The sequence below is a fragment of the Thermobia domestica genome, chromosome 3 (assembly GCF_964235325.1).
Source record: "Thermobia domestica chromosome 3, izTheDome1.hap1.1, whole genome shotgun sequence".
Taxonomy (NCBI): domain Eukaryota; kingdom Metazoa; phylum Arthropoda; class Insecta; order Zygentoma; family Lepismatidae; genus Thermobia; species Thermobia domestica.
In genome coordinates this window covers 73949891-73974647 of record NC_137456.1, presented here as the reverse complement: position 1 = coordinate 73974647, position 24757 = coordinate 73949891, and the positions used below count along the sequence as shown (strand labels likewise).

Sequence of the window (24757 nt, the reverse complement as noted above, 5' to 3'; positions counted from 1 at the left end):
ATTAAAAATTAAAGTGATATGATAAAAACCATCTAGGGTCCAAATCCTAATAACCCCCCAAAAATGAAAGAAATTGGTTCAGCCATATTAGCGTGATGAGGGAACAAAGGATTTGTGCGTTCTCTTTTATATATAAGACTAGCAGCGTTCACCCCGCTTCGCTGCGGTCACCCCGGAACGCAATAAACCTTGTTAATTAGATAATTTTTACTTTTTCGCTTTCAAGTGATATGATAAAAACCATAGTAGATTCCAGTAAATGTTAACATTATATCGCCTGTCATTTATGTTAACCCGCCGAGTCACATGGTCATGCGGGTTGCATATAAATACGTTTATTTTTACCTATGATGAACTAATAACAAAGGATTTGTACGTATGGACACTTGAATGGTCAATTATCTCAAGACACTGGTAATTAAAAATTAAAGTGATATGATAAAAACCATCTAGGGTCCAAATCCTAATAACCCCCCAAAAATGAAAGAAATTGGTTCAGCCGTATTAGCGTGATGAGTTCACAAAGGATTTGTGCGTTCTCTTTTATATATATAGATTATCATCATTTCCAGTAAGGGAAAGCACAACTATTTTTATCTCCTCCAAAAATTAAGCTCTGGCAAATTAAGCTATTTTAACTAAGTCCATCTTATGAATATTGAATGCCGATAATAATATTTCAGAAAAAAAGTATAGAACCTTTAAATAAAACAAAATGTGTAACTGAAAACTTCAAATCTGAATAAATACAAACGAGTTATTTAATATATATAATATAATTAATGACTTTACCTTTTTTGTTCCTAACCGAAACTGATCCAATGCGAAGGAAACAAGTCGACCAACTCTAATATTGTTGCTAGGCACAATGAAAGTTTTATTTTCAGTTGAATCGGAATTACAATTTTGTCTATTCTCATTGTTGGGAATTAAAAATCATAAGAAAGAACTATGACTAAAATCTGCTTCATAGTAAATGCATGGATAGTACAGTTTGACAATGAAATTGGTCATGATAATGTATAAAATATCATATGTAGAATGTTTTAAGATTGTAGGAGTCTGGGGGGAAGGAGTAGCCCCCAGGGGGTGCTCCTCCCCTTGTTCCCTCTCTGGCGTCGTCACTGCATCTAAGTACCGCGCTGAAAATTACATTCAAAATGCTGAAGCTTCATTAAAAAAAAAAAAAAAAAAAAAAACGGAAACCATTATCATCTTTTATGTTCTGCAGTTCGTTACAAAGAGAAAATGTGACATTCAAAATCATTAGTTTTAATGCCTTTTTTCGTGTATTTTTTCTAGTACTTTACAGATTAAAATCCTTCGTAACCATAGCAAATTTTGTCTTACGTTGACGCTAATCGCTACGGTGAAGCCAAAAATCATGTTGGTGGTACGGTCAGCAGTTCTGTTGCTTGAGTTATAATCTGTGCCTTTGACCCTGACAGTGCCATGGGAAAAAGTCTCGTTCAATTTAAGATTGACTCCGGACAAGGGTGCCGATTTCTCTGTAAATTTGTGGGGGCCCATTCAGATGCAGAAGGTATATACATGAGGATTTTAAGACAAATTGCATTCAAATTATGCCAAATATTGTATATTCATAAATATAATAGGGGGCCTGGGCCCCCCAGGATCGGCGCCCTTGACTCCGGAGTCTTATGTAGTCGTATGATTAGCGTTATACTAAAGGCCTGACTACTGCAGGAAACATGTTACTCGAACTCTTTAATATGTCACTAATCACGCGTCAGAACGACTCTGCATAAGACACAGGCTGTTTATATATCTAGTTCTAGTTCATAGCCTATATTAAATCTATTTACTAACCCGAAAAAAAATCGAATCATTAGCTTCATATCGTTTAATTGGTATTGAGAACGAGTGCTATTTTCCCGCTCAATATTTTATTTTGTTATTGTCTCGTTAGATGAAATTCAAGTATTCCCAGTAATGTTGTAATATGACGTACAGGGAGAAAGATTGAAATAGCTTTCGATAATTACGGAAATTTGAAGACATAACTTCTAGGTTAACATTAGAATTTGTACACTGAAAAGTAAACATGCACTGCTGCAATGTTCATTTATGCATAATCTTTCACTACCAATAATACTTTATTTCTTACTAAACATTGACTCTGTTTCAAATGATACTCACTGGTGAGAACTCATAAGAACTGATTCGAACATTTAATCACAAAGTATGTTTTCGTAAAGTATATGTTTATATTAGTATGGAGGTCCAAGCATACGACTATTGTAAGGACCTGTAGTTTCGAAGATACGAAGAATGGGAGGCAATGATTTTTGTCAACTTTTTTTTTTTTTTTTTTTTTTATATGGCAGTTCAGGCCATGTGGGCACCTGTTTACTTGCAGGTGAGGAGTGAGCTCCAACATGCTTTCGTGCTCCCCATGATATATACAGGGGAAATGAAAGCATATATATTATGGGCAGTGTTCGAAGTGGAAAAAAAGCAAAGGCGGTAAGTTTTATTACGATTTTGACTCGACATACTGGCTATCTAAATGTTGAAATACAGTGAGGGTATGTTGCCTAAAAGATTGCATTTCTATTCACATACAGACTGAAAACCATCGGAGAGTTTCTCTTTAGTTATGGAGGGAAGGACCAGGGAGAGACTTTCATTCCCCACCAACAACTTTCTGAAAAAAAAATCCCCTTATGACGTATTATAGAGAAATATTCACGAAAATGCTCAAAAACCGAGTTTTTATATTAACACTTTCCTGCGGGAAAATTCCCAGACCCCTCACTTGATTGAGGGGTATTCCAAACTCCCAAAAGATCCGTCCCTCACAGCAAACAACCCTTAAATCCACCCATGTTCAAAACAAGACCTTTATATGCATTAAGGCAAGAAGACACGCACACATATAAGAAAGAAACAATTCAACATGGTACATCAAAATATAAACTAAATGAACAACTTTGAAGACACCTCATTCGAAACACAAAAGGTAGGAAGAAAATAACAAATATGTCGGTGTTCTCAACTTAGAAATTATTTCTGCACAAATAATAAAATCTTTTTACGTGCAAAGCTATTCGTCAGTTACTGTGTATAAAAATTGATGTATTAAAGCATCCACTCTCCAGTGACGGTATGTCTTGATCACTGAAAAACCAGAGGTGGTATGGCATACCACCGCATACCGATCACACTAACCGGTCTCACTTCGATCACTGATTATGGGGAGCAATATATATATATATATATATATATATAGGGCCGGATTTAGGGGGGTGAAAAGGTGCACGTGCACCCCCATTCGTTGTAAATATCCAATACCTAAAGTGAGAAGCTAGCAGTGAGTTTTGCAAAATCAATAGTTTAAGTCAATTTTCTAAAGGTTGAAGGAAAAGAATTCACCGAGAGCATTTAGCATTTCGAAAGGAATTCCTCATTCACATCACAGATGCCTAAAAGCTTTTTAAAAACTCAAATTTAATTCAAATGTACTGGTAGTTATTGGTTCACCCCCCTCAGAGAATCCTGGATCCGGCCTATATATATATATATATATATATATATATATATATATATATATATATATATATATATATATATATATATATATATATACAAATTTGCTTGTTTCTAAACAAGTAATGCCAAATTTAAAGGACTTCACGCACCTAAATATGTTTCTCTTAACATTCACAACATTTATGTTATTTATGTTACCACTTACCTTCCTTTAACGCCCTCGGAAGAATAAAAGAAATAAGAAAACGCAAAAGTCTCAATTTCTTTGTAAATTTGTAACCTGCTAAAAAACGGCTAATTACAGAAAATTAAGGATGTATGTTATTAGTAGAATTATTTAACTTAATTCTCATCAACTGAGACACAATGAAAACTGGGTCTGAAGTTCACTTAATTGTTTTATCGTGCCAATTGCTTTCATTAGTAGTGTCGCTGTTCTGTCTTCAGTCTTTATTGTTTGTAAATTTTTATTGTGTGTTTACTGTGATAATATCTCGCTTTCAAGATTTTCTTCTGATCTTTTTTCTACTACATTATATCTCTCATGGAACACACACTGTCATATGATACGACTACAGGTCTTTATGAAAACAAATTAAATACCTAGAAATCAGATGAAACAAATATGTGCCATTAAGAGCTGCTTCTTACATTGACCTTCTCAAACGAATTAAAGAGAAAAAGGGGTGATTATCGTTCAAAATAAGGATAATAAGCGTTTTTGTTTTCTATTGTTTGTTTTCTATTCAAAAACCTGTACAAAAAGATCCTTAAAAGGCTCCTCAGCATAAAAAGATAGTTTCTAACTTAGAAAAGAAATATTGTGATGGTATTGTATTCCTTGTACAATCCGCGGCAAAAAAACCCTGCAACATGAGGATGTAAGTTTATTGTGAAACTACGCCTAACAGCACAGGGAATGAACATAACGTCTAAGTGGAACGAATCATGCCAGGATAAACCTCGGCCTCCTCCCGTGCACACTTATTTTGGAGCAAAAGGCTTCGTCATTTCACAATAAACTTATATGCTCATGTTGCAGGTTTTTTTGCCGCGAATTGTACAATTAAAAGACAAAGTTTGGAAAAAGAATATTTCCATTAATGTGTATAGCTATGATGAGAAATTTAATATTTATCCACTTGAGATCACAAAAGCCAAGCAGGAAAATGTTAATTTCTTACATGTAAAAGATGAAATAAAAAAATGGTTTTTGTTGGATAAAGGATTTATCAAGATTAAAACTGCAGCGATCGCGTAGCCCACTGGAACGGCATTAGTCATGTGGAGAACAATAGTCTTCCATTTAAAATTTAATATATTTTACTGTAATTTTTATATAGTTAACGTTTATTGTGCATGAATTCCATGTCAATGGATTATTTAACTACTTTTAAATTAAATATTAATAGGATCTATTACAATAATAAAAAATAATTAATTGTAATAACAGAATTGACTGAAATGGTGAAAAAACAAATCGTCTGGAGGATTAGTGTCCTCCACACGACTACTCCAGTGTTAATAAGAAGTCAAAGCCATACAGATAAATTATACTTTTGTGATAGATCTAAACAAGACATTTTAGAAATGAGAAGCCATTACAAAAACATGAAAATATTGTAAAGAGCATGAGGCTGTTAGAATAGAACTTCCAAAACCATATGACAATCAAATAGAATTTCGAAACTATAACAGATCATTAAGAGTCCCATTTTCAATAATTGCAGATTTTGAATGTTTGTTATGTAAAATGAACATACAGCATAATTGTTCTAAAGCTACAAAATATCAGAAACATCTTCCTGTAAATTTCTGTTATTGTATTAAATATTCAAATGGAGATTATAAAAGCTATGTTAATTATATTGGTGTAGATGCTGCGAAAGTATTGTTAGAATGCTACGAAAAGAACCAATAGAAATAAAGAAGATATATGATTAAAAAGTTGAAATGGATCCGCTTACTAAAGAAGCAAAAATGTATAACAGCTCCAATACTTGCAATATATGTGAAAAAGTAATGATTTACCATCAGCAGTTGAGAAACAAATATATTGGAAAAGAAAGTAAAATTCTCCAAGGATAAAGATAAGTTAGAAGAATGGAAAAATGATTTACGAAAATGTTTGCATAAAATAAATATGAATAAGGCAAAAGTATGAGATCATGATCAATTCAACTGGAAAATTTAAAGGTGTAGCTCAAAGTTATTGTAATTTAAACTAATCCTAATTTTATGGAAATTCTATTGTAATCGAAATCCTAATTTTATTCCAGTATTTATTCACTATTTGAGTGGTTATGACACTCAATCTGTTTAATACAGAACTTGCTTATGACACAAATTAGATAAAATTCATTTCAATATTGAAGAAATATAAATAACATGATCTATATATGTGAAGATTGGTAAAAAGAATGGAATTCATTTAAGATTTTTAGATTCATTTAAGTTTATGTTGAAGAGTTTAACAGAACAAGCAAGTAGTCTTACAAAAGAACAATATAAAGAAACAATCATTATGAAATAGAGGAGAAATAGATGTAATTTAGTTATAGTTAAATATAGTATGTTATTTATAGTTAGCAGCTATAAAATTCTAATTAGCTAAAACTCCTTCTCTAAATGCTCTTGCGCTGTCATATATGCTATACGTGCTACTTACTGTACTGCGCTAAATAATATTGATCAAAGTGTAATTGCGCTTCAACATACACATATTTACTACTAGCATTGGTCCCATCGAATTAAGTTAAATGGGACTAGTGTATTTAGTAATATACAAATTCTTTATTAAATTTGCACATTTGGTTAGGTTAGCATATGCTATATTGCATAGTTTCAAAAACTAAAAATTAAAAAAAAAAAAATATTCTCGAAAAAAGCTGTGAAACAGCAGGAAATTAAGTTTTTTACATGTTGGACAAAGTGACCTATCTGGGATAAGTTGTACTGGTTGATTTTTCTTCCTTTTCAGACGATCAAATGCAGTTTACCATACAGCCTTCCCTTTCTTTCGTTCTTTGTGGTATCGAAAACGATCGCAACACACTTGGAGAAAAAAAAAAAAAAAAAAGACGAGAAACATTTTCGTGATACGTACAGTTTGGATCTCTCTTCTTCGTATTCTTAACAATAGAAGCTGTTTGTTAGCTACATTTAATTCAAATTGAACTAGATTTACTTTTCCTTTGTGTTATTGTTAGTTTTCTTGAAAACATTGTCTGACACAAATTTCAACACACAACTTTTCATTTCAGAGAATAGAGCCATACTGAGGTGTGGCTACAAGCTAATTTCAAGAGCAGCCGTATTCAAACTGCTTGGTATCAATGGCGTACGCACAGGGGAACTGATGAGGCTTTAGCTCGTCCCGAAATTTTTAACAAAACACTTGGAAGGGGTAAAGAATAGAAACTAGAAAAACAGGCAGTCGAAAAAATGGAAGAGAAGAAAAGAATAAAAGCCACAAAGATAGGTGGTCAGGAAAATGCAAGTATTGCTCGAAAGAGAATGAGTGGAAATTTCCTATAGCGTTATACAGGGTGTTTCAAAACAACACCGACAACGTTTGGGAGGTGATTCGTGACACCAAGATAAGACAAAAAGTATAGACCAACCTGGGTGCACAAATGCCTCCTTTCGGAGTTATAGGCTGCCAAAAATATGAAAAAATGAACTTTAAACGTCCATAGCTCCAAAACTATGTATGGGACCTACCATAGTCGGGTCAAGATTTCACTTAGGAACTAGTATGTGTCGTATCAAAATATCCAAGTTTCAGAATCATGTGGTAGTTCTGTAAAATTTTTATAGAGGTAGTTGGTGAGTACTTCAAATTATATGCCTGTAGCCAAACTCCCTCTATAAAAATTTTTGCGTAATTATCTAAGGATTCTGAAACATGTACTTTTGGGTAGCGCACATATTAGTTCCTGAGTGAAGTCTTGACCCGATTACGGCAGATCCCAATAGTATTGGAGCTATGGAGCTTTAAAGTTCAAGTTTTCGGCAGCTTATAACTCCGAAAGGAAGCATTTGTGCACCGAGGTTGGTCTCTACTTTTTCTTATCTTGGTGTCAGTAATCTCCTCCCGAACAATGTCGGTGTTGCATTGAAACACCCTATATATATACAGAAAGTAGGGAAATACAAAATGCAAGTAAATATATACTCGAATTGGTCTTTCAGCTCACTTTTTGTCTCCTCCTCAAAGAATTAAGTACTGAACAAGAAGAAACCAACCCAATTCAAGGAAACATACTTTTTCCTTTGGAAATTGCACTTATTATTGTGTAAGTACATGAAAACTTTTTTTTTTTTTCAACAGAAAAGAATGAGATCTGTAAACTCGGAAAAGAAAGAGTTTGTGCATTGTTTAAATAGAGGTAAACGTTATGTAACTTCAGTAGTATAATAAAATCACGCAACTTTAAAATATTATATTGTACTGTTAAAAAAAAAAGTACAATATGTACGAAAGTACTTTAGTGATATATATATATATATATATATATATATATATATATATATATATATATATATATATATATATATCGAGGTTCCTTAAAAGCTGTACTATCAGAATGAATTTAATAAATTGTCCAAATATACGAAAAATTTTCTTCGCCATACGACGTTGCTTACCTAGATGTTTCTTTTTTCTTTCTTTTTTTGTAGCACATCATAAAAAAATTGATTAAGCTCAGCTAACTGTATTTACAACTCCAAGTGCATGCAGTGTAGTTGCATGTGACTCGCAATGACGTGCACGTTATCTGACTAATCACATGTGTTTGTCAAGACTTGTTTGTAACGTTTTATTTTACTTATTACGTGTTATATGTTGCTTAAAATACATGTCACTGTGCAATACCTTGAAATGATTTTATATGTAACTTTCTAACGTTGCAGTTTGTACCTGTAAACTGTAATAAACTCTAAAATTCCAGTTTCAAATTATAAATACAACATGAACTCATGGTCGTATAGTTCACGTTTCAGGGTTTCTGCACTTCCCTCTTGAGAGATTGACAAAATTCTGTATGTTGCTATATTTCATGCCCATAGAATAATAGTTATTCATTTCTACGATTTCATACTTCATACTGTTGTATATTACGTGGAGACAAATAGAAAAGTACTCTTGACGAAACTCCATCTCAGGGTTTTAAAATGGTAATTTGGTTTATGTTATCCATAATTTTGAGGAATTACTTGTGGAATTTGGAAATCGAGGTAGTAAAATATTTTTAGCATTGCATTAAAGTTAACTTCATTGCCTTTCCAATGGTATTTGGTTCATTTCCGTTACACTTTTCACTTCTGAGTTATTGCGTTTTGTGCACATTCTATTTCTATTTGATTTGGTACACGAAATGTTGAAAATATGGTCGCCGTTGACATACGGAATGGAATCCCATAGTTTTAATCATACCATTGTGGTTAAGAAGCATGTACCAACATGTGTGCAAATTATTAGAATTTTCAACAATGGTCGTACAACCATAGTCGGTAGATTTTCGCTGGTGACGTGAGTAGCACATCGAAACCGTCTAGAGTTCTCTAGTGGGAAAAAATGCAGAATTGGACCGACAATCGAACCGGGATCTCTGGCTTACCATACCGATGCGTTAACCAAGCTACACTTTCTGAATAGCTGAGTACAAGAATGACAGAATGTACGGTGTTCAAGATGTGGACTGCGTAGCGTAGTGGTTAACACATCAGCATGGTAAGTCGGAGAACCGGGTTTCATTATTGGTTCACTCTGGTGCGAGCTCATGTGGTTCGGATCCCATGATAAGTCTCCTATAGCCTCGATATTGAAAAAAGACGCTAAATCCCTTTCAATCAACTACTCTCGGTCTTCATGAACTTTATTCACTTATTTCATATAACTGAATTACACCTAAAGAGTAATCGTTTATTTCCTTCATTTATCATAGACATACATTGTTTACTTAAAAATTCTTGAATTAAACATTGAACTACAAACAAAATTCTTGATTTTTTTGAGCAATTTTGTATTAAATTTTAACCAAATTTCTTGTGAAATTTGAAGAAAAGTAGTTATAAAGAATGGATTAATTATGTCACCAGCTGAGAAATGTTTAATATCAATGTCTCCGTTGTTCAATTTTTGTAAAAAAAAGTTCTATTGACATCAATAACAGTTCCACAACATTGTTAGCACTTAACACATCAATCGATAAAACTTGTTGAGCTGAACGAAATTATATACGTGAGCGTAAAAGAGCATGCGGAGGTCTCAAAAATATAAAGGGGCCGCGGTGATTCAGCGGTACGTGCTTATCTCTGGTGCGTGGGATCCTTGGTTTTATCCTAGCTTGTGCCAAGTAGGTTTTGTGGTAGACAAGCACTGTGTGCGTGAGTTTTCTTGGGGTTCTCCAGTTTCTTCATTCCACTATTTCATTCATTCTCATCATCACAGTTTCCTTTAGCCTCCGTGTTTAATCGTGGGATTAAACTAGAAATTTCATTTAATTTCATTTGAGACAATGAAGAGTAACCATTTAATTTGTAAACCTAAAGATTAACACTGCAAGAGATCCGTCCTACTTGAGGCAAAACTGATATTAAAACATATCCTGAGCTCCCTCGTGGCTAAGCAGTTGGCGTACGCGCCTTTAGCATGGGGACCCGGGTTCAGATTCCACGTTAAATTGTAGATCCACGTCTCATATAGCCTATCTGCTGAAAGGGGCGCTAAACAAAACAAATCAAAAATATACCCTCATTAAACTCTTTGTTATGACACTAGCATGATGTCAACGAGACATATTATGATTAACGAGACATAACCCAAAAGTACTATTATCTCTTAAATTTTAATTTCTATCCATTTAAAATACTGCACAAGCATAATATATACGAGGTCTGATCAAAAAATACGGTCAGTACTTTTATTAGAAATAAAGTAATTAAGCTTACATGAAACTTTGATTTAATCTCCTTCAAAGTAGTGTCCTTGGCTAGCAATGCACTTATCCCAACATTGAATCCATGGCTGGAAGCATTTCTGGAAGGCTTCTATTGAAAGGGCGTTCAGTTGCTGTGTCGTGGCGCTCTCAATATCAGGAATGGTGTCAAAATATTTCCTTTAAGCATGGTTTTAAAGTTTGGAAAGAGCCAGAAGTCGCATCTGGAGAGCACAGCGAATGTGGTCAGGAATATTTTTTGGGCCAAAAATCCGCGGATCAAGAGCAAAGTGTGGCACGGCGCATTTTCGTGGAACAAGGCAGCCATTTGTCCATTTAATCGGCGGTTAAAATGCTTTTCGCGGACTCATACGAGATGTTTAGTTTTTCGGAAAGCTCTCGAATAGTCATTCGTCTGTTTGAACAAATCATTTGTGCCACTTTTTGCACGTTTTCATCTGTTTCTGACGTCGAAGGACGTCCCGATCGTTGCTCGTTTTCAACCAACTCCTTGCCGCTTTTGAATCGCTCATACCACTTGTAAACAGTCTTCAATGCCACTGCTTTATCGCCATACACTGATCTGACATTTCGTGAGCTTCTTTAGCACTTTTTTGCAGCTTAGAACAAAACTTAGTATTAGTGCGCTAGAGATACTCTTAACGAGGTCTCACTCTTCTGCCTCTACAAGCCAACTAACATGTCACAACTCCTTTAAAATCGACACTGACTGTACCAAAAGTTTAGGCTACTTGGCTTACTAGTTGAAATGGATAAAACATCGATAGACGGCATTGTGCAACTATATTTACCGTATTTTTTGATCATACCTTGTATCAGTTGATAGATCACATTAAGCTTAAAAAAACATAGCATGCTTAAGGGAAATTCTCATCAGGGTTCCCACTCTCCCCCCCCCCCCCAAAAAAAAAATCCACGACAAATCACCAATTTTCCAGGACTTCGACACAGTAAGGTGTAAGAGGAGTGTAACTGGAGGTTCAAAACTCACAACAATGAATTAAAGTACAGTAGCTTATGCAGTGATATTAATGCACGTACAGTATTAATACACAATAATTAACACAAAGCAGAACGTAATGTGGTGCTTTTATTGTGGATTCCCAACTCTCTTTATAGCCACCCACATCCAGCACATGTATTTTCATTCTTTCTACATGACATTTTAATTGTGAACCGAACAAATTTAGAAACAATAAAAAACTATTTTTCGTACATAGCATCTTCATTGCGTGACAGTGTAACAGATGTAATTAGGAGAAAAAAGAAATTGTATTACAAATTTTTCAACTAAGTATGGAGTTGTGTGATTTCCTCATTTACAGACATAATCTCCTTCTTCCTTCGCGAAGCTGCTCTATGGATACCATTTGACTTTGTTAATAAAGTAAAACAAGATTTCTGCTCTGCTTCATGTGCAAGTTGATTTGCTACAGTCTCCAAAGCTTCACTTGTTTCCATCAATTTCCTTTTCTTTCTTTATAGCTGCTGTACATTTTTACCATCTCTTTCTCTTGCTCTGCACTTGTCTTTCTTTTCACAGACCTTATTTTCTCCAGCTCTGCCATATAGCGCTGTCTTGCATGGAAGGCATGATGCAACATTTCTTTCGTGATGTTGATTGAAGTAATATCTTTATGGGAAATGTTATCATACAGCAATCTATAGAGGATTGATACTGGTACAAAGCACAGTTTCTGGAGGATAGTGCTAGTGAAGACAGCATCCAAGAATGGGTTGACAGACTAGTGGATGGAAGAAGAAGAAGAAGAAGAAGAGAGAAGTTCTCCCAGCCAACCACCCTGTTGGGAAAAAGAAAGCCCACCTACCCATGCAGGATCATGACACATCATTATTTAGCACAAAAACAGGAATAGCAAACAAAAATAGCAATCAATTAAAATTTTCATTATAATTATGAAAAATCTTATATTCAGTGTTTCTGTAAATTTCAAGGACATTTCCAGGATGTTTCCAGATCAAAATCAATTCAAGGACATTTCCAGGTTTTCCAGGATTTTCAGGACGAGTGGGAACCCTGTCTCATGTGTAGTTTTCGAGAAAATGAAAAAAAAAAAAAATAAATAAATAAACTTTTGTGCCGCTAAAAATCACACTATTTGTTACCAATTATAATTGACAGTTTTTAATTTTGCTGGAAGAACTTTTTATGTATTTATGTAGTATGTGAAGGAAAACACTGTTAACTCCCAGATTGTTTTGTGTCTTTTTCTAATGGTGTCTCACACACTTTTTACGCATACAGTACTTTCAATATGATCTTGAAGCTTTGCTGGCGTCTACTATTAATCCAATGTTCTCGGGATTGCTGCCAGAGTGAATGTTGCTGTGCTGAGCTTTCGTTACCATACAGCGGCAACATCTTCAGAGCTATGTGTTGGAGTGTGCTGGTCGTACAATTTATATTGTGGTCTTTAGGAATTGCTGTGTTTCTATTGGTTGTTTTTCTTGGCCAATGGCGTGCTCTGATTTTGCTGGTGGAAACTGCTCTCTGATTGGCTGTTGGTTCTCTTCGTACTGAGAAGCTGGATCCAGATGTCAGGTAGATGATAACCTTCGTCTCTGTTGATGGATGGCTTGTATGAACGGATGAATAGAGATTCATGTATTTTCCTGTCCCAGAACTGTTTGCTTTTCTTTAGTACTTCAATTTGGTCCCACATGGCTGTATGATTGTATTGTATGCAGTGTTCGGCTATTGCAGATTTTTCAGGTTGTTTAAGTCTGGTGTGTCGCTGGTGTTCTTTCATTCTGTATTCAATGTTCCTTCTCGTTTCACCTATGTAAGTGGCGTTACATTCACAGGTGATCCTATAGATGCCTGGTGTCTTTAATCCCAATGGGTCTTTTGCAGTTGGTAGTAAACTCCTGATCTTCGGTGGAGGGCAGTGTACAGTCTTGATGTTGAATTTCTTCAATAGTCTTGCTAGTTGGTTGGAGGTTTTTCCCATATATGGAATAACTGCAATATTTTCCTTGTCTGCCGTGTTGTCCTCTTTTGTGGTGCAATTTCTGCTACTGTATTTTCTCATGGCTGTCTTGATCTGTTTCGACGAATATCCGTTGAATTTGAATACCGTTTCCAGGTGAGACAGTTCTGTGCTTATATTATCTGGATCTGCTATTTGGTGTGCTCTGTGTATTAGAGTATTTAACACCCCCATCTTCTGTGCAGGATGATGAAAACTGGTCGCATCGAGGTAGAGATCAGTGTGCGTGGGTTTCCTGTAGATTGAATGGCCTAGACTTCCGTCTGGTTTCTTGTATACGAGTACGTCCAGGAACGGGAGTCTTCCTTCTGTTTCTGTTTCATAGTGAACTGGATGTTGCGGTGTATAGAATTCAGATGCTGCAGGAATTCGTCGAGTTTCTGTCTGCCATGGGGCCATATGACGAGTGTGTCGTCTACATATCTGTAGAATACTTTAGGTTTGTATGTTGCTGTTTCTAGCGCCTTGTGTTCAAAATACTCCATATAGAAGTTCGCTATTACTGGAGAGAGAGGAGAGCCCATTGCCACACCATCGCTTTGTTCAAAGAAATTGTCTTGGTAACTGAAGTAGGTAGACGTTAGGGTGTGTCTGAAGAGATGTACTATATCCTTGCTGAAGTGCGATTCCAGGAGTTTAATAGAATCTTCTAGTGGTACCCTCGTAAAGAGAGAAACCACATCAAAGCTTATCAGGGCCAGCCACGCTCTAGTCAGGGAACAGATACAGGAACTTCACAGAAGACTAGACCAGCACGACAGGGAATTGAAGGATCTACTTCTGTATCTACCAACAGTGCTCCACTCCTGGGACTGGGAATGGGTACATTCCATCACGTATACTTATGGTAGCAGGCAGCATGAATTACACACAGTTCATCTTAAGAAGAAATTCGAAAAGCTTAACCGAAGACAAAACCCTGAACCATCTCATCCGAGCAGAGAAAAAGCAGTGGTGAATCTCTGCAGCAAAAGACTAAGTGAAGCAGCTACAAGTCTTCTACGCAAAGGCCTAAAATTCGCTCCAACACCAAAACAGATTCCCATCATGGAAACTGTAAGCGCTATTGAACAAGCAATAAAACACTTAGACCAAGAAGCAGTAGACCACATACGCACACACGCCGTTACGGTCCTTGTGAGGGCCAAGCAGCAGAAGCCGAAATACAACCTATCCAGAGAAGAAAGGAAAGCCCTCAATGACCTACGAGCAGATGACAGCATCATAATATTACCAGCAAACAAGGGGAATGCGACCGTCATTCTCAACAGAGAAGACTACCACTCCAAATTGACATGCCTACTGGAAGATCCAGCATATAGGAAAATTGACAGAGATCCAACCAAGGCCATCGAAAAGAAAACCTCCAGATTAATACAAAGTTCCAGTCTGAATGAAGAAGAAAAGAAGAGGCTTAAACCTTCCGGTTCAATACCACCAAGGATTTATGGCCTTCCGAAGATACACAAGAGAGAAGTTACATTACGACCCATAGTCAACACCATAAGAGGCCCCACGTACAACCTGGCCAAGAAATTAACTGGACTGCTACAGCCACTAACAGGAGAGTGTACACACCATATCAGAAACTCCAGCCATTTAGTAAAACTAGTACACAGCGTCAAGACAAACACAGATGACATACTCGTCAGCTTTGATGTGGTTCCTCTCTTTACGAGGGTACCACTAGAAGATTCTATTAAACTCCTGGAATCGCACTTCAGCAAGGATATAGTACATCTCTTCAGACACACCCTAACGTCTACCTACTTCAGTTACCAAGACAATTTCTTTGAACAAAGCGATGGTGTGGCAATGGGCTCTCCTCTCTCTCCAGTAATAGCGAACTTCTATATGGAGTATTTTGAACACAAGGCGCTAGAAACAGCAACATACAAACCTAAAGTATTCTACAGATATGTAGACGACACACTCGTCATATGGCCCCATGGCAGACAGAAACTCGACGAATTCCTGCAGCATCTGAATTCTATACACCGCAACATCCAGTTCACTATGAAACAGAAACAGAAGGAAGACTCCCGTTCCTGGACGTACTCGTATACAAGAAACCAGATGGAAGTCTAGGCCATGCAATCTACAGGAAACCACGCACACTGATCTCTACCTCGATGCGACCAGTTTTCATCATCCTGCACAGAAGATGGGGGTGTTAAATACTCTAATACACAGAGCACACCAAATAGCAGATCCAGATAATATAAGCACAGAACTGTCTCACCTGGAAACGGTATTCAAATTCAACGGATATTCGTCGAAACAGATCAAGACAGCCATGAGAAAATACAGTAGCAGAAATTGCACCACAAAAGAGGACAACACGGCAGACAAGGAAAATATTGCAGTTATTCCATATATGGGAAAAACCTCCAACCAACTAGCAAGACTATTGAAGAAATTCAACATCAAGACTGTACACTGCCCTCCACCGAAGATCAGGAGTTTACTACCAACTGCAAAAGACCCATTGGGATTAAAGACACCAGGCATCTATAGGATCACCTGTGAATGTAACGCCACTTACATAGGTGAAACGGGAAGGAACATTGAATACAGAATGAAAGAACACCAGCGACACACCAGACTTAAACAACCTGAAAAATCTGCAATAGCCGAACACTGCATACAATAATCATACAGCCATGTGGGACCAAATTGAAGTACTAAAGAAAAGTAAACAGTTCTGGGACAGGAAAATACATGAATCTCTATTCATCCGTTCATACAAGCCATCCATCAACAGAGACGAAGGTTATCATTTACCTGACATCTGGATCCAGCTTCTCAGTACGAAGAGAACCAACAGCCAATCAGAGAGCAGTTTCCACCAGCAAAATCAGAGCACGCCATTGGCCAAGAAAAACAACCAATAGAAACACAGCAATTCCTAAAGACCACAATATAAATTGTACGACCAGCACACTCCAACACATAGCTCTGAAGATGTTGCCGCTGTATGGTAACGAAAGCTCAGCACAGCAACATTCACTCTGGCAGCAATCCCGAGAACATTGGATTAGTACTTTCAATAATTCAGCTTCATCTTAAAAGTTAATCCTTGTCTGGTGCAATTCTTTCTGAAATATTTCTATCTCTTACTATGTAGTTAAGGAAAGCTGAGCAAAACTTCAACAGAAGATGCGATGCGCTGGAGAAACTGTTGCCAAAGACTCGCAACTATAAAGACAGTATAAGCTCTACCAAAAGAATTCAGCATGCTTGACAGGGCAAAATTCTATTATTGTAATAACATCACAGGTTCATTTGTAATGTATGATTTCCAAATAAAAGAAATACTGGCACTTTGTACATATGACGTAAGATTCAACATTCATCTACTGACAACAGCGAAGTCAATGTCCTGGTAGCCTAGAAAAGGATTAGGAATTAATTTCTGGGCTTTCGGCATCTATGGCCATTCTGTCACGCATGAGGAATGACGTCCCCCGGCGATCACACTATTTAGGAAAGGGAAGGAAGAAAGAATTGGGAAAGGAAGGAAGCGGCTTGGACCTGTATGTTAGGTAAAATCCCGGCATTTGCCTGGTGTGAATGAGGAAAACCCCCACTCAGGATGACTGGCTTGAAAAAGCTTTTAAACTTTTTCGACCGACTGTACCACCGGGAATCGAACCCGGAACCTTAGAAGCCTAAATACAGTGTGAAAGAGTATTGCAGTGAGTGGTGAACAGTCATTCCCTTTGTTTTGTTTACAGCACGCACAGCTGTCAGACGCCAGCTTTCCTTAACAACACAATAATCTGGCTAAAATATACATGTCATATTCCTTCATAATTCATTTATTTTTCCTTTAAGATCTTAACTTGTTTTTCTTCACTTACATCACAAGAATCATACTTTCTTTTGTATAGTGAACAAATAGTACTCTGACTACGTACATTCTCTGAACATCGCCAGTCCTTATTCACTAAAGAAACCACAGCACTTATGTCACTATGTTCAATATCAAAGGTTAAAACACGCATTTTTTCATGTTCATCAAGTTTGAATAAAGTTAGCGCCTCTTTGCTTGCAGTACTTAAAGCCCACAAAATACTATGCACACTATACACAATAGAACATGGTTCGGAAGATAATTCTAACATTTGAAGCAAAATCACACTGCTATTTTCCGTTATCTTGTATACTAAACAACCATTTAATTTATGAACACAGGCACACAAAATTGACGTATTTTTGTTATATTGTCCCATTGTGAACTCTCTGACAGCACAGTCGTCATAAGCAATGCTATCTTCATCTGAAATACATTCCACACGCGAAGAATCTTTAACGCAAGTTTCCTTTGTAATATCTTGTACACTACTTTTACAATCAATCAGCTGGACTTGTTCCCCTGATAGAAAATTCCATAACCTAATCGTACCATCTCCTGAACTTGATACAAGAACCGAATGACAATGAGGGACTAAATCAATGCACGTAACAAATTCTTTATGTCCTAAACAGTACGAAACAATATGATAGGCATTAGGATATTTAGAAACTCGTATCTTTTCATCACGGTCACACGAAATTACATACTTCTCGTCTGGGGTGATAACAATATCCAATAACATGGACAAATGTCCCAACAGAAGCTTCCCCTTTTCATTGTCTTTATCGAGCAAAAACTGGTAAAGATCTCCTGATTTATCTGCAACTAAAAGAGCCTTTCCACTAGGTGTAAATTTTATTTTACTAGCACGTTTCGCTAAATACCACTTATTTTTACAATTCCATGTACCGATCTGCCATACTGTCAACTGTTTGGTCGTATCACTTAGAGCCAGCAGAGAACCACAGGGAGAAATGTTTACTGTTAAAATTACAGGAAGCTCATTATCACCTTTTGCAACTAAATTCTTTCCATCTTTTGCAGAATCCTGTGATGGGGGCGGCTGCATATGGATTTGGTGCAGATTGCATGTCTGGAATGTGTAGAGTGATGCAGTTGATTCAGATGTTAACACGAGACAGTCCTTGTTAACGACTATATTTGCCATCCTTTATCTTACAATGTATATATGCTTTACGAAGTTTCGTTTAGATACTGTTCTGAAAGAGAAAAATTGTAGTTAGATTTATAATATTCACACTTACAAAGTCACATTTATTTTTAAAAAAATAAAGTCTTAAAATTAATTTCGATAACAGGGTGTCTACTGAGTTTCATTTTCAAAATTCCAGTATATTTTCAGTATAATCAGTATACATATCAGCAAAATTACTGTACCTAATACAATGGTTTAACTATCAGCAAAATCCCTGTACCTAATACAATGATTTTTTTAAAGTTAAACTATCAAATAATATTTTATTTTTAATATATTTAGTTACCCTAGATTTTTGAAATACAGTGATTTTTTAAAATATTTTTTAAAGGGCCTCCCAAATCTCCTCACAACCCTCCACTGCACCCATTGTTTTAAACGTCTAATTACAAAATATATATAACTCTTGCTTTGGAAAAATTTACAATCTCAGTGGATACAAAATTGTTTCTAAGAATATTAAAACAATTACAAAAAAGTATTGTTGACAAATTACTAGCTTCATGATTTTTCTAGTATGTGGATAAAAATTTCAGTATATTTCCAGTATTTCCAGTATCAGCAGACACCCTGGATAATACACGTAATTTCTTAGCAACTGGCTAATCACAAACAGTGATTTACTCTCCAGTATTAAATGAAATCACATTTTCCGTTACCAAAAACTATTGCAATCGAATCATCATCAACACTAAAATGAACGGGATAGAAAATTTATTGCGTTGAATCGCACTAATGAAGTACGGTATACAAATAACAAATATATCCTTAACTTTATGACGAGTTCATCCATTATCGCACTATTGCTAAGAAACTTCAGCTTTTTATTCCCTGCAGGGTGGCTACAAAAATCACGGGAAAATGTTCCCCGATTTTTCCTGTTTTCTAGAACATTTTTTTGAGATGTTCCCTGATATGTAATTAGGTGCAGACTTTCCCCATGTTCATGGAAAAGGAAGATCAAGAAAACATGACAGAAATTACACATAAGTAATATATTTTTCGTTAATCAACTAGAATAATGGCTTTATTCACATAATGAAAGTTTCGTCAAATATGAAAGGAAAAGGTCACAGTGAGACACTCACTGAAAAAGGGTGGATGTATGTATATACAATTGACACAGCGAAATTAAACTACCGCTAATTTTTAGTTTTTCTGTAATATCTTCAAAACAAATAAAAATATTCGAAAAGCACGTAGTGAACTAGACAATACGATTTTACATATGATACCGTTATCACAACTCCTCTATCTGCTTTCGATTTGCAACTGTAGATAGATTAAGCGTCTTTTGCGGGTTTTGTAAATAGCGGCATACCAAAAGCATATAGGTGAATTGTGATAAAGGTATCATATGCAACATCGTATTGTTTACTTCACTACGTTTCTGCTTTTCTAATACTTGTATTTGTTTTAAAGATATTACAGAAAAACTTTAAAATTAGCAGTAGTTTAATTTCGCTGTAGTGAAGACTCTTAACGACATATCTTTAGGAAAAAAAATCAATAATACTATGTAATTCTTCCACTTCTTCAAACGTATTATTTCGCCATCAATATCGTGCACATATTCTATTATTTTAATCCTTTTAGCTTCAAGCTCATTTAGAATGATGATACACAACATTGTTCCATGTGCACTGTACTATTTGAAAATAAGATAATTTAATACACAGAGGTTAGTTCATTTACATTACGCTGAAATCAATGTGCAGCTGTACCGCGTATGCGCAACTCATCGCTGTGTATCCCGTTAGTCAAGCAGTAGAACAGTGAGATCGAGCATAGTCTGATGCTTCCGAAATTGAACAGATTCTGGACGAGGTTCATTGTGGCCACTTCCGACGCTAAGTTCACGGTGTCACGCATCATAAATTTAGAAAGTGTCAAGTACGTAATTTTCGAGTAATGACTGTGAGTCGTATTATATGAAAATATGCGGTACAGAATCCTGGGCCTACCACACCGACGCGAGAAGCTAGAAGAAACCAGTTTCCAGTGAAGAGGATCCCGCCGTTAGTGCGTGTGGTTCGGCGTATGGCGATCTCCGAAAATTCCTCTATACAGCGTGCGATGGCCAGCAAATAATGCACATCAAAAGCCGGCAATCGACTGCATCATTTACAGGTATTTACGCGTCACGGTCTTTTGCAAGATCAGTGTGCACGCCCTGAAACCGTGTCATGTGGGTGAGCACAAAAAGAAGGTAGAAGGCTGTATGAAAGTCATCTCGTGGGTGATCGGTGGAAGTTTGTTGTTATCCTTGATAAGGCGTGGATTTACCTCACAGACTGTGGTAAAGTTCGTACCATTACACACACACCTGTTGACGAAGTACGTTCTTGCGCCGAGGGTCGAAGTACGTTCTTGCGCCGAGAGCCGAAGTACGTTCTTGCGCCAGTGTGCAGAGAATTTCCTAAAAGGGTTTATGTCTGTACCCTGTTTCTCGTGCAGCAGCAAACTACGTCTCCGAAAAATGGAGCGATGCGTCAAAATCAACGCTGCGTACTACCAGACTCATGTTCTAACTGAAATGTACCAGCATGAAATCCCAGCACTGTAAGGACAAGACGTGAACCAGGTTGAACAGCACTAAGACAAAAGCATCCAGCCACACGACGAAGGGAAAAAAAATGCTGGAATTCTATCGCTGTATGGAACAAGAAACTGGAATTTCGGCAATTCCTTTCCCTGACATCCGTGTTAAGATTCCAGATGTCAGCCCAATTGACTATTATGCCTTCGGACTCTTCAAGCGGCGCCTGTCCCATTGTCGAATCCGCACAGTCTACGGCCTATGGAAAGCCTGTAAGGAGAAGTGGATGAAATACCCACGGTACAGCTTCAGCACACTCTCCTGCAATGCAAACTCAAATGCCGGGCAATACTAAATAGAGATGGCTTGCAGATTGGGCAGTGGAAACATGACATTTCCTAGGTAAGTGGGACATTCAAATTCGGCTCAATATAAATGAATCAATCTTTGTACAAGTAGTTATTGGTATAAACTTAATCTGGTTAAATAACATAAAGTGAATTTTCACATAAACTGTCCAGTCGATTTTATCTCGTAGGATTCCTAAGAACTCTTAATAAAATTGGTCTTCAGAAACTATGCATACCTGAGAAATTAGCTTCAAATTTATAATGAATGAGCTAAACAAAGAAAGCTTTAACGCAACATGAGTCTTGATAATGTGTGAATTTGCAATCACACATTATAGAAAATGTAACAATAACTATCCATAAGGAAACAAAGACTGTTTGCGATAGTCTGCAATGGTATATGGGTATAAATGGTATATTTGAAAAGAAATCAAATTTACTTTTATGCATTAGTAAAGTAATGATTTTGTAACTTGTCTACATTCAGTTCGACATTTGAGAGTAATAAACTAGATTACTAATCAGGATTAGGAATTAGATTTCAGGGTTTTCGGATGACGTCCTTTGGCGATCACAATACCCGGGGAACTGGGGAAGGAAGAAAGTGGTCTGTGTCCATTACGTTAGGTATAATCCCGACATGTCTGGTGTGAATGAGGAATCCAGGAAAATCTCACTCAGGATCGGTGACCTGAAAAAGCTTTAAAACTTTTACGACCAAGTGTTCGAAACTGGAAATCGAACCCGAACCGCTAGATGATTAATCAGTTTTACACTATTATTACATGGAAAGTTCGGACAGTGCTTTTTTTTTTTTTACCACCTACTCAAAAACAGTTGCAAGTATTTGGTCGGAGTTTATATATATATATATATATATATATATATATATATATATATATATATATATATATATATATATATATATACATATAAAGAAAGTTGTCTGAAGAAATACTTTGCAATACTGTATTTCACTTTCATATGCAAGTAGAATTTACCTTCCACTGATGCAATGCCTACATGATATGAGCATGATGTTAAAAACTGAAAATGAATCACCAAACATCGGTCTTGTGCCTACATGATAAAATGCGTATTGACATGGTTTAATTATATATATTGCAGTACACCAAATTTAAAAACCCAGAAATTATAAATATTTAAATTTATGTAAACAATTCAAAGCTGGCTTGAGTACAAAATACAAACTATATGAACTGAATGAATTAAGTCAAGGTTGTTTCCAAAATCTAATCCGGTTTCTTGAGACAAGTCCGAAACTCATTTTATTCTGTCAAACATACACGTGGAATTTCCAGGCATGGAAATATGAAAGGTATGCGGATTACATTCTGCAGTTTCATATAAAAAGGACCATCTATGTTCACTCAACACACTTCAAATCTACACTGCAGCTCTAAACTTGTTAATTGTCTATAATAGTTGTTCTCAACTTGTAGGACACTTGAAAGCATTAGCCGGAAGTTTTCAAGAATATTTTCCTGTCCCACAACCTGGTAATGGTTGAATTGAAAAGCCTTTCACTAATGTAGAAATCCATGATATGCAAGGTATGAATCTAACTAACACAGAACAAGAACAGCTATTGCAACTATCCTGCGATACTTAATAGAAAAACGTTTTCAAAGAAAATGAACTTCGTGGCTTTCGGTTGAGTGTGTGCTGTGAGTATGAAGAGTTGTCTAAAAAGGCATTGCAACATTTGATGCCTTTCTCTACCACTTACTTACGTGAGCAGACCTTTTCTGCTCTTTGCAGTATTAAAACTTTAAAGCGAAATCGTCTTAATGTGGAATCGGACCTAAGATTGATGGTGACAAAACTTATTCCAGATTTCAATGCAATTATGGACAAATACAAAGAATTTCATTCCTCACATTAGTGACCTTACATTTGACAACATTGTTTATCAAGTGGATTTCCTTTTTAAAAAAAGAAAGAAAAAAAGATTGATTTTCAGTCTTGAAAGTTACTATATTTTCAATTGAAATTTCTTTCATTAAGAAACAATCATGTATCTTTAAAATAAATTACTTATTGCATTATTTTTCTCGATCTATTTTTGTCAATGGTAATTCTAATTAGTATATATTTTAATACCATGTGAAATTTCAGATAGCATTGCAAGGGGGTCCGCATATCACTTTCCGAATGAACAAGGATCTGCGTTATCGGAAAGTTTGAGAACCACTGGTCTATAAGGTACAAAAGTCAATAGGAGGCGGAGCCTACGACAGTTACTTCAACTACACAAGGAACATAATGTAAGTGGCTTTTCATATTAACCATTTTTAATGGTTTTCAAATTCCTATTTCTTATCTCAAGCACTACCTTTATACACGTTACGAGAGCAAGTAATGAAATTAAAACTTCTTTATCACTCAATTATCAACTTTCCTATTGTTTACAATTCACGTTTTTCTCTATTTTTCGTAATATTCTGTAAGAAATCAACCTAAGATTTAGATAGACTGAGAACCTACGGTTCGATTCGATTCTCAGTTGGCACTCCAGTATTTAGTATTCTTCACAGAATATGACAATGGTTGGATCGTGGTTAACATTCAGGACGGTTGGCTATAGGGAAAGTATTGAGATGAGACTTCATCCAGCCTCGGCCTCATTTCAGTTGACAAATAGTTGTCTCGATCTCGTATCGCTTATTGCTTATCTCAATCTTCGATCTAGTCTATAGTTTCGAAATAAATTGTTTGAAATTAAAAATTCATACGTAGTATCGTCCTGTGGGCTGTTGTTTCCTCTTCTTGTTTTCTCACTACATACATTCTTGACTGCTGAATTATTGTAGATCATGTACCACTTCATAGCTAAGTGGCTAATTCAAACATCAACGGGAGTATCAAGTCTGAGATAAAAATCCGAATACTGATTCAGATCCTACTTTAAGCAATAGATCATGTCTCATATAGCCTCAGTATTGGCTACACAATTAAATTCTAATCAATCAATACCAGTACTATAGTTTATTTCCTTCCTGTTGAGTCGTGTTATTTAATCATCCCACATAACAAATAATGCACTGAATCCATAATTTCACTGCAAATATTAAAATTGTATCTCAAACTACGAAGTTTGTGTAAAAGTAAAGGAAAAGTTAGGAGAGAGAATGTTTGTAGCACTTTCATTGGTTAAAAATCTACATCAAATTTTTAATGTAAAAAGCTAGTCCGTAGCTCTAACCAATTCTCTGGTTTAATTTGATGTTCCTTCTCTTTTTATGATCTTGCCCTATCCTATTCCGAAATTCCTGCTCCTACT

The 24757-nt window shown here is 36.1% G+C and overlaps 2 protein-coding genes across 6 annotated transcripts in view; one reads left to right on the top strand and one right to left on the bottom strand.

The window, feature by feature from the left end:
• Positions 1-2341: 2341 nt before the first annotated feature.
• Positions 2342-16733, top strand: LOC145681830 (uncharacterized). Its single transcript, XM_081753439.1, has 3 exons — positions 2342-2380; positions 14159-15223; positions 16617-16733. The coding sequence occupies exons 1-3, from the start codon at positions 2342-2344 to the stop codon at positions 16731-16733; spliced, it is 1221 nt and encodes a 406-aa protein (XP_081609565.1).
• A 565-nt stretch (positions 16734-17298) lies between these two features.
• wuho (tRNA (guanine-N(7)-)-methyltransferase non-catalytic subunit wuho) overlaps positions 17299-24757 on the bottom strand; it is a 29351-nt gene continuing 21892 nt past the window's right edge. For 3 of the 5 annotated variants that reach the window (XM_081751109.1, XM_081751107.1, XM_081751106.1), the window contains one exon: positions 17299-18568. In XM_081751109.1, the coding sequence (XP_081607235.1) occupies positions 17311-18516 (1206 nt within the window). In that variant the 5' untranslated portion in view covers positions 18517-18568 and the 3' untranslated portion in view covers positions 17299-17310. The remainder of the gene's footprint in view (positions 18569-24757) is intronic. The other 2 variants (XM_081751108.1, XM_081751110.1) reach the window with 1 other exon arrangement.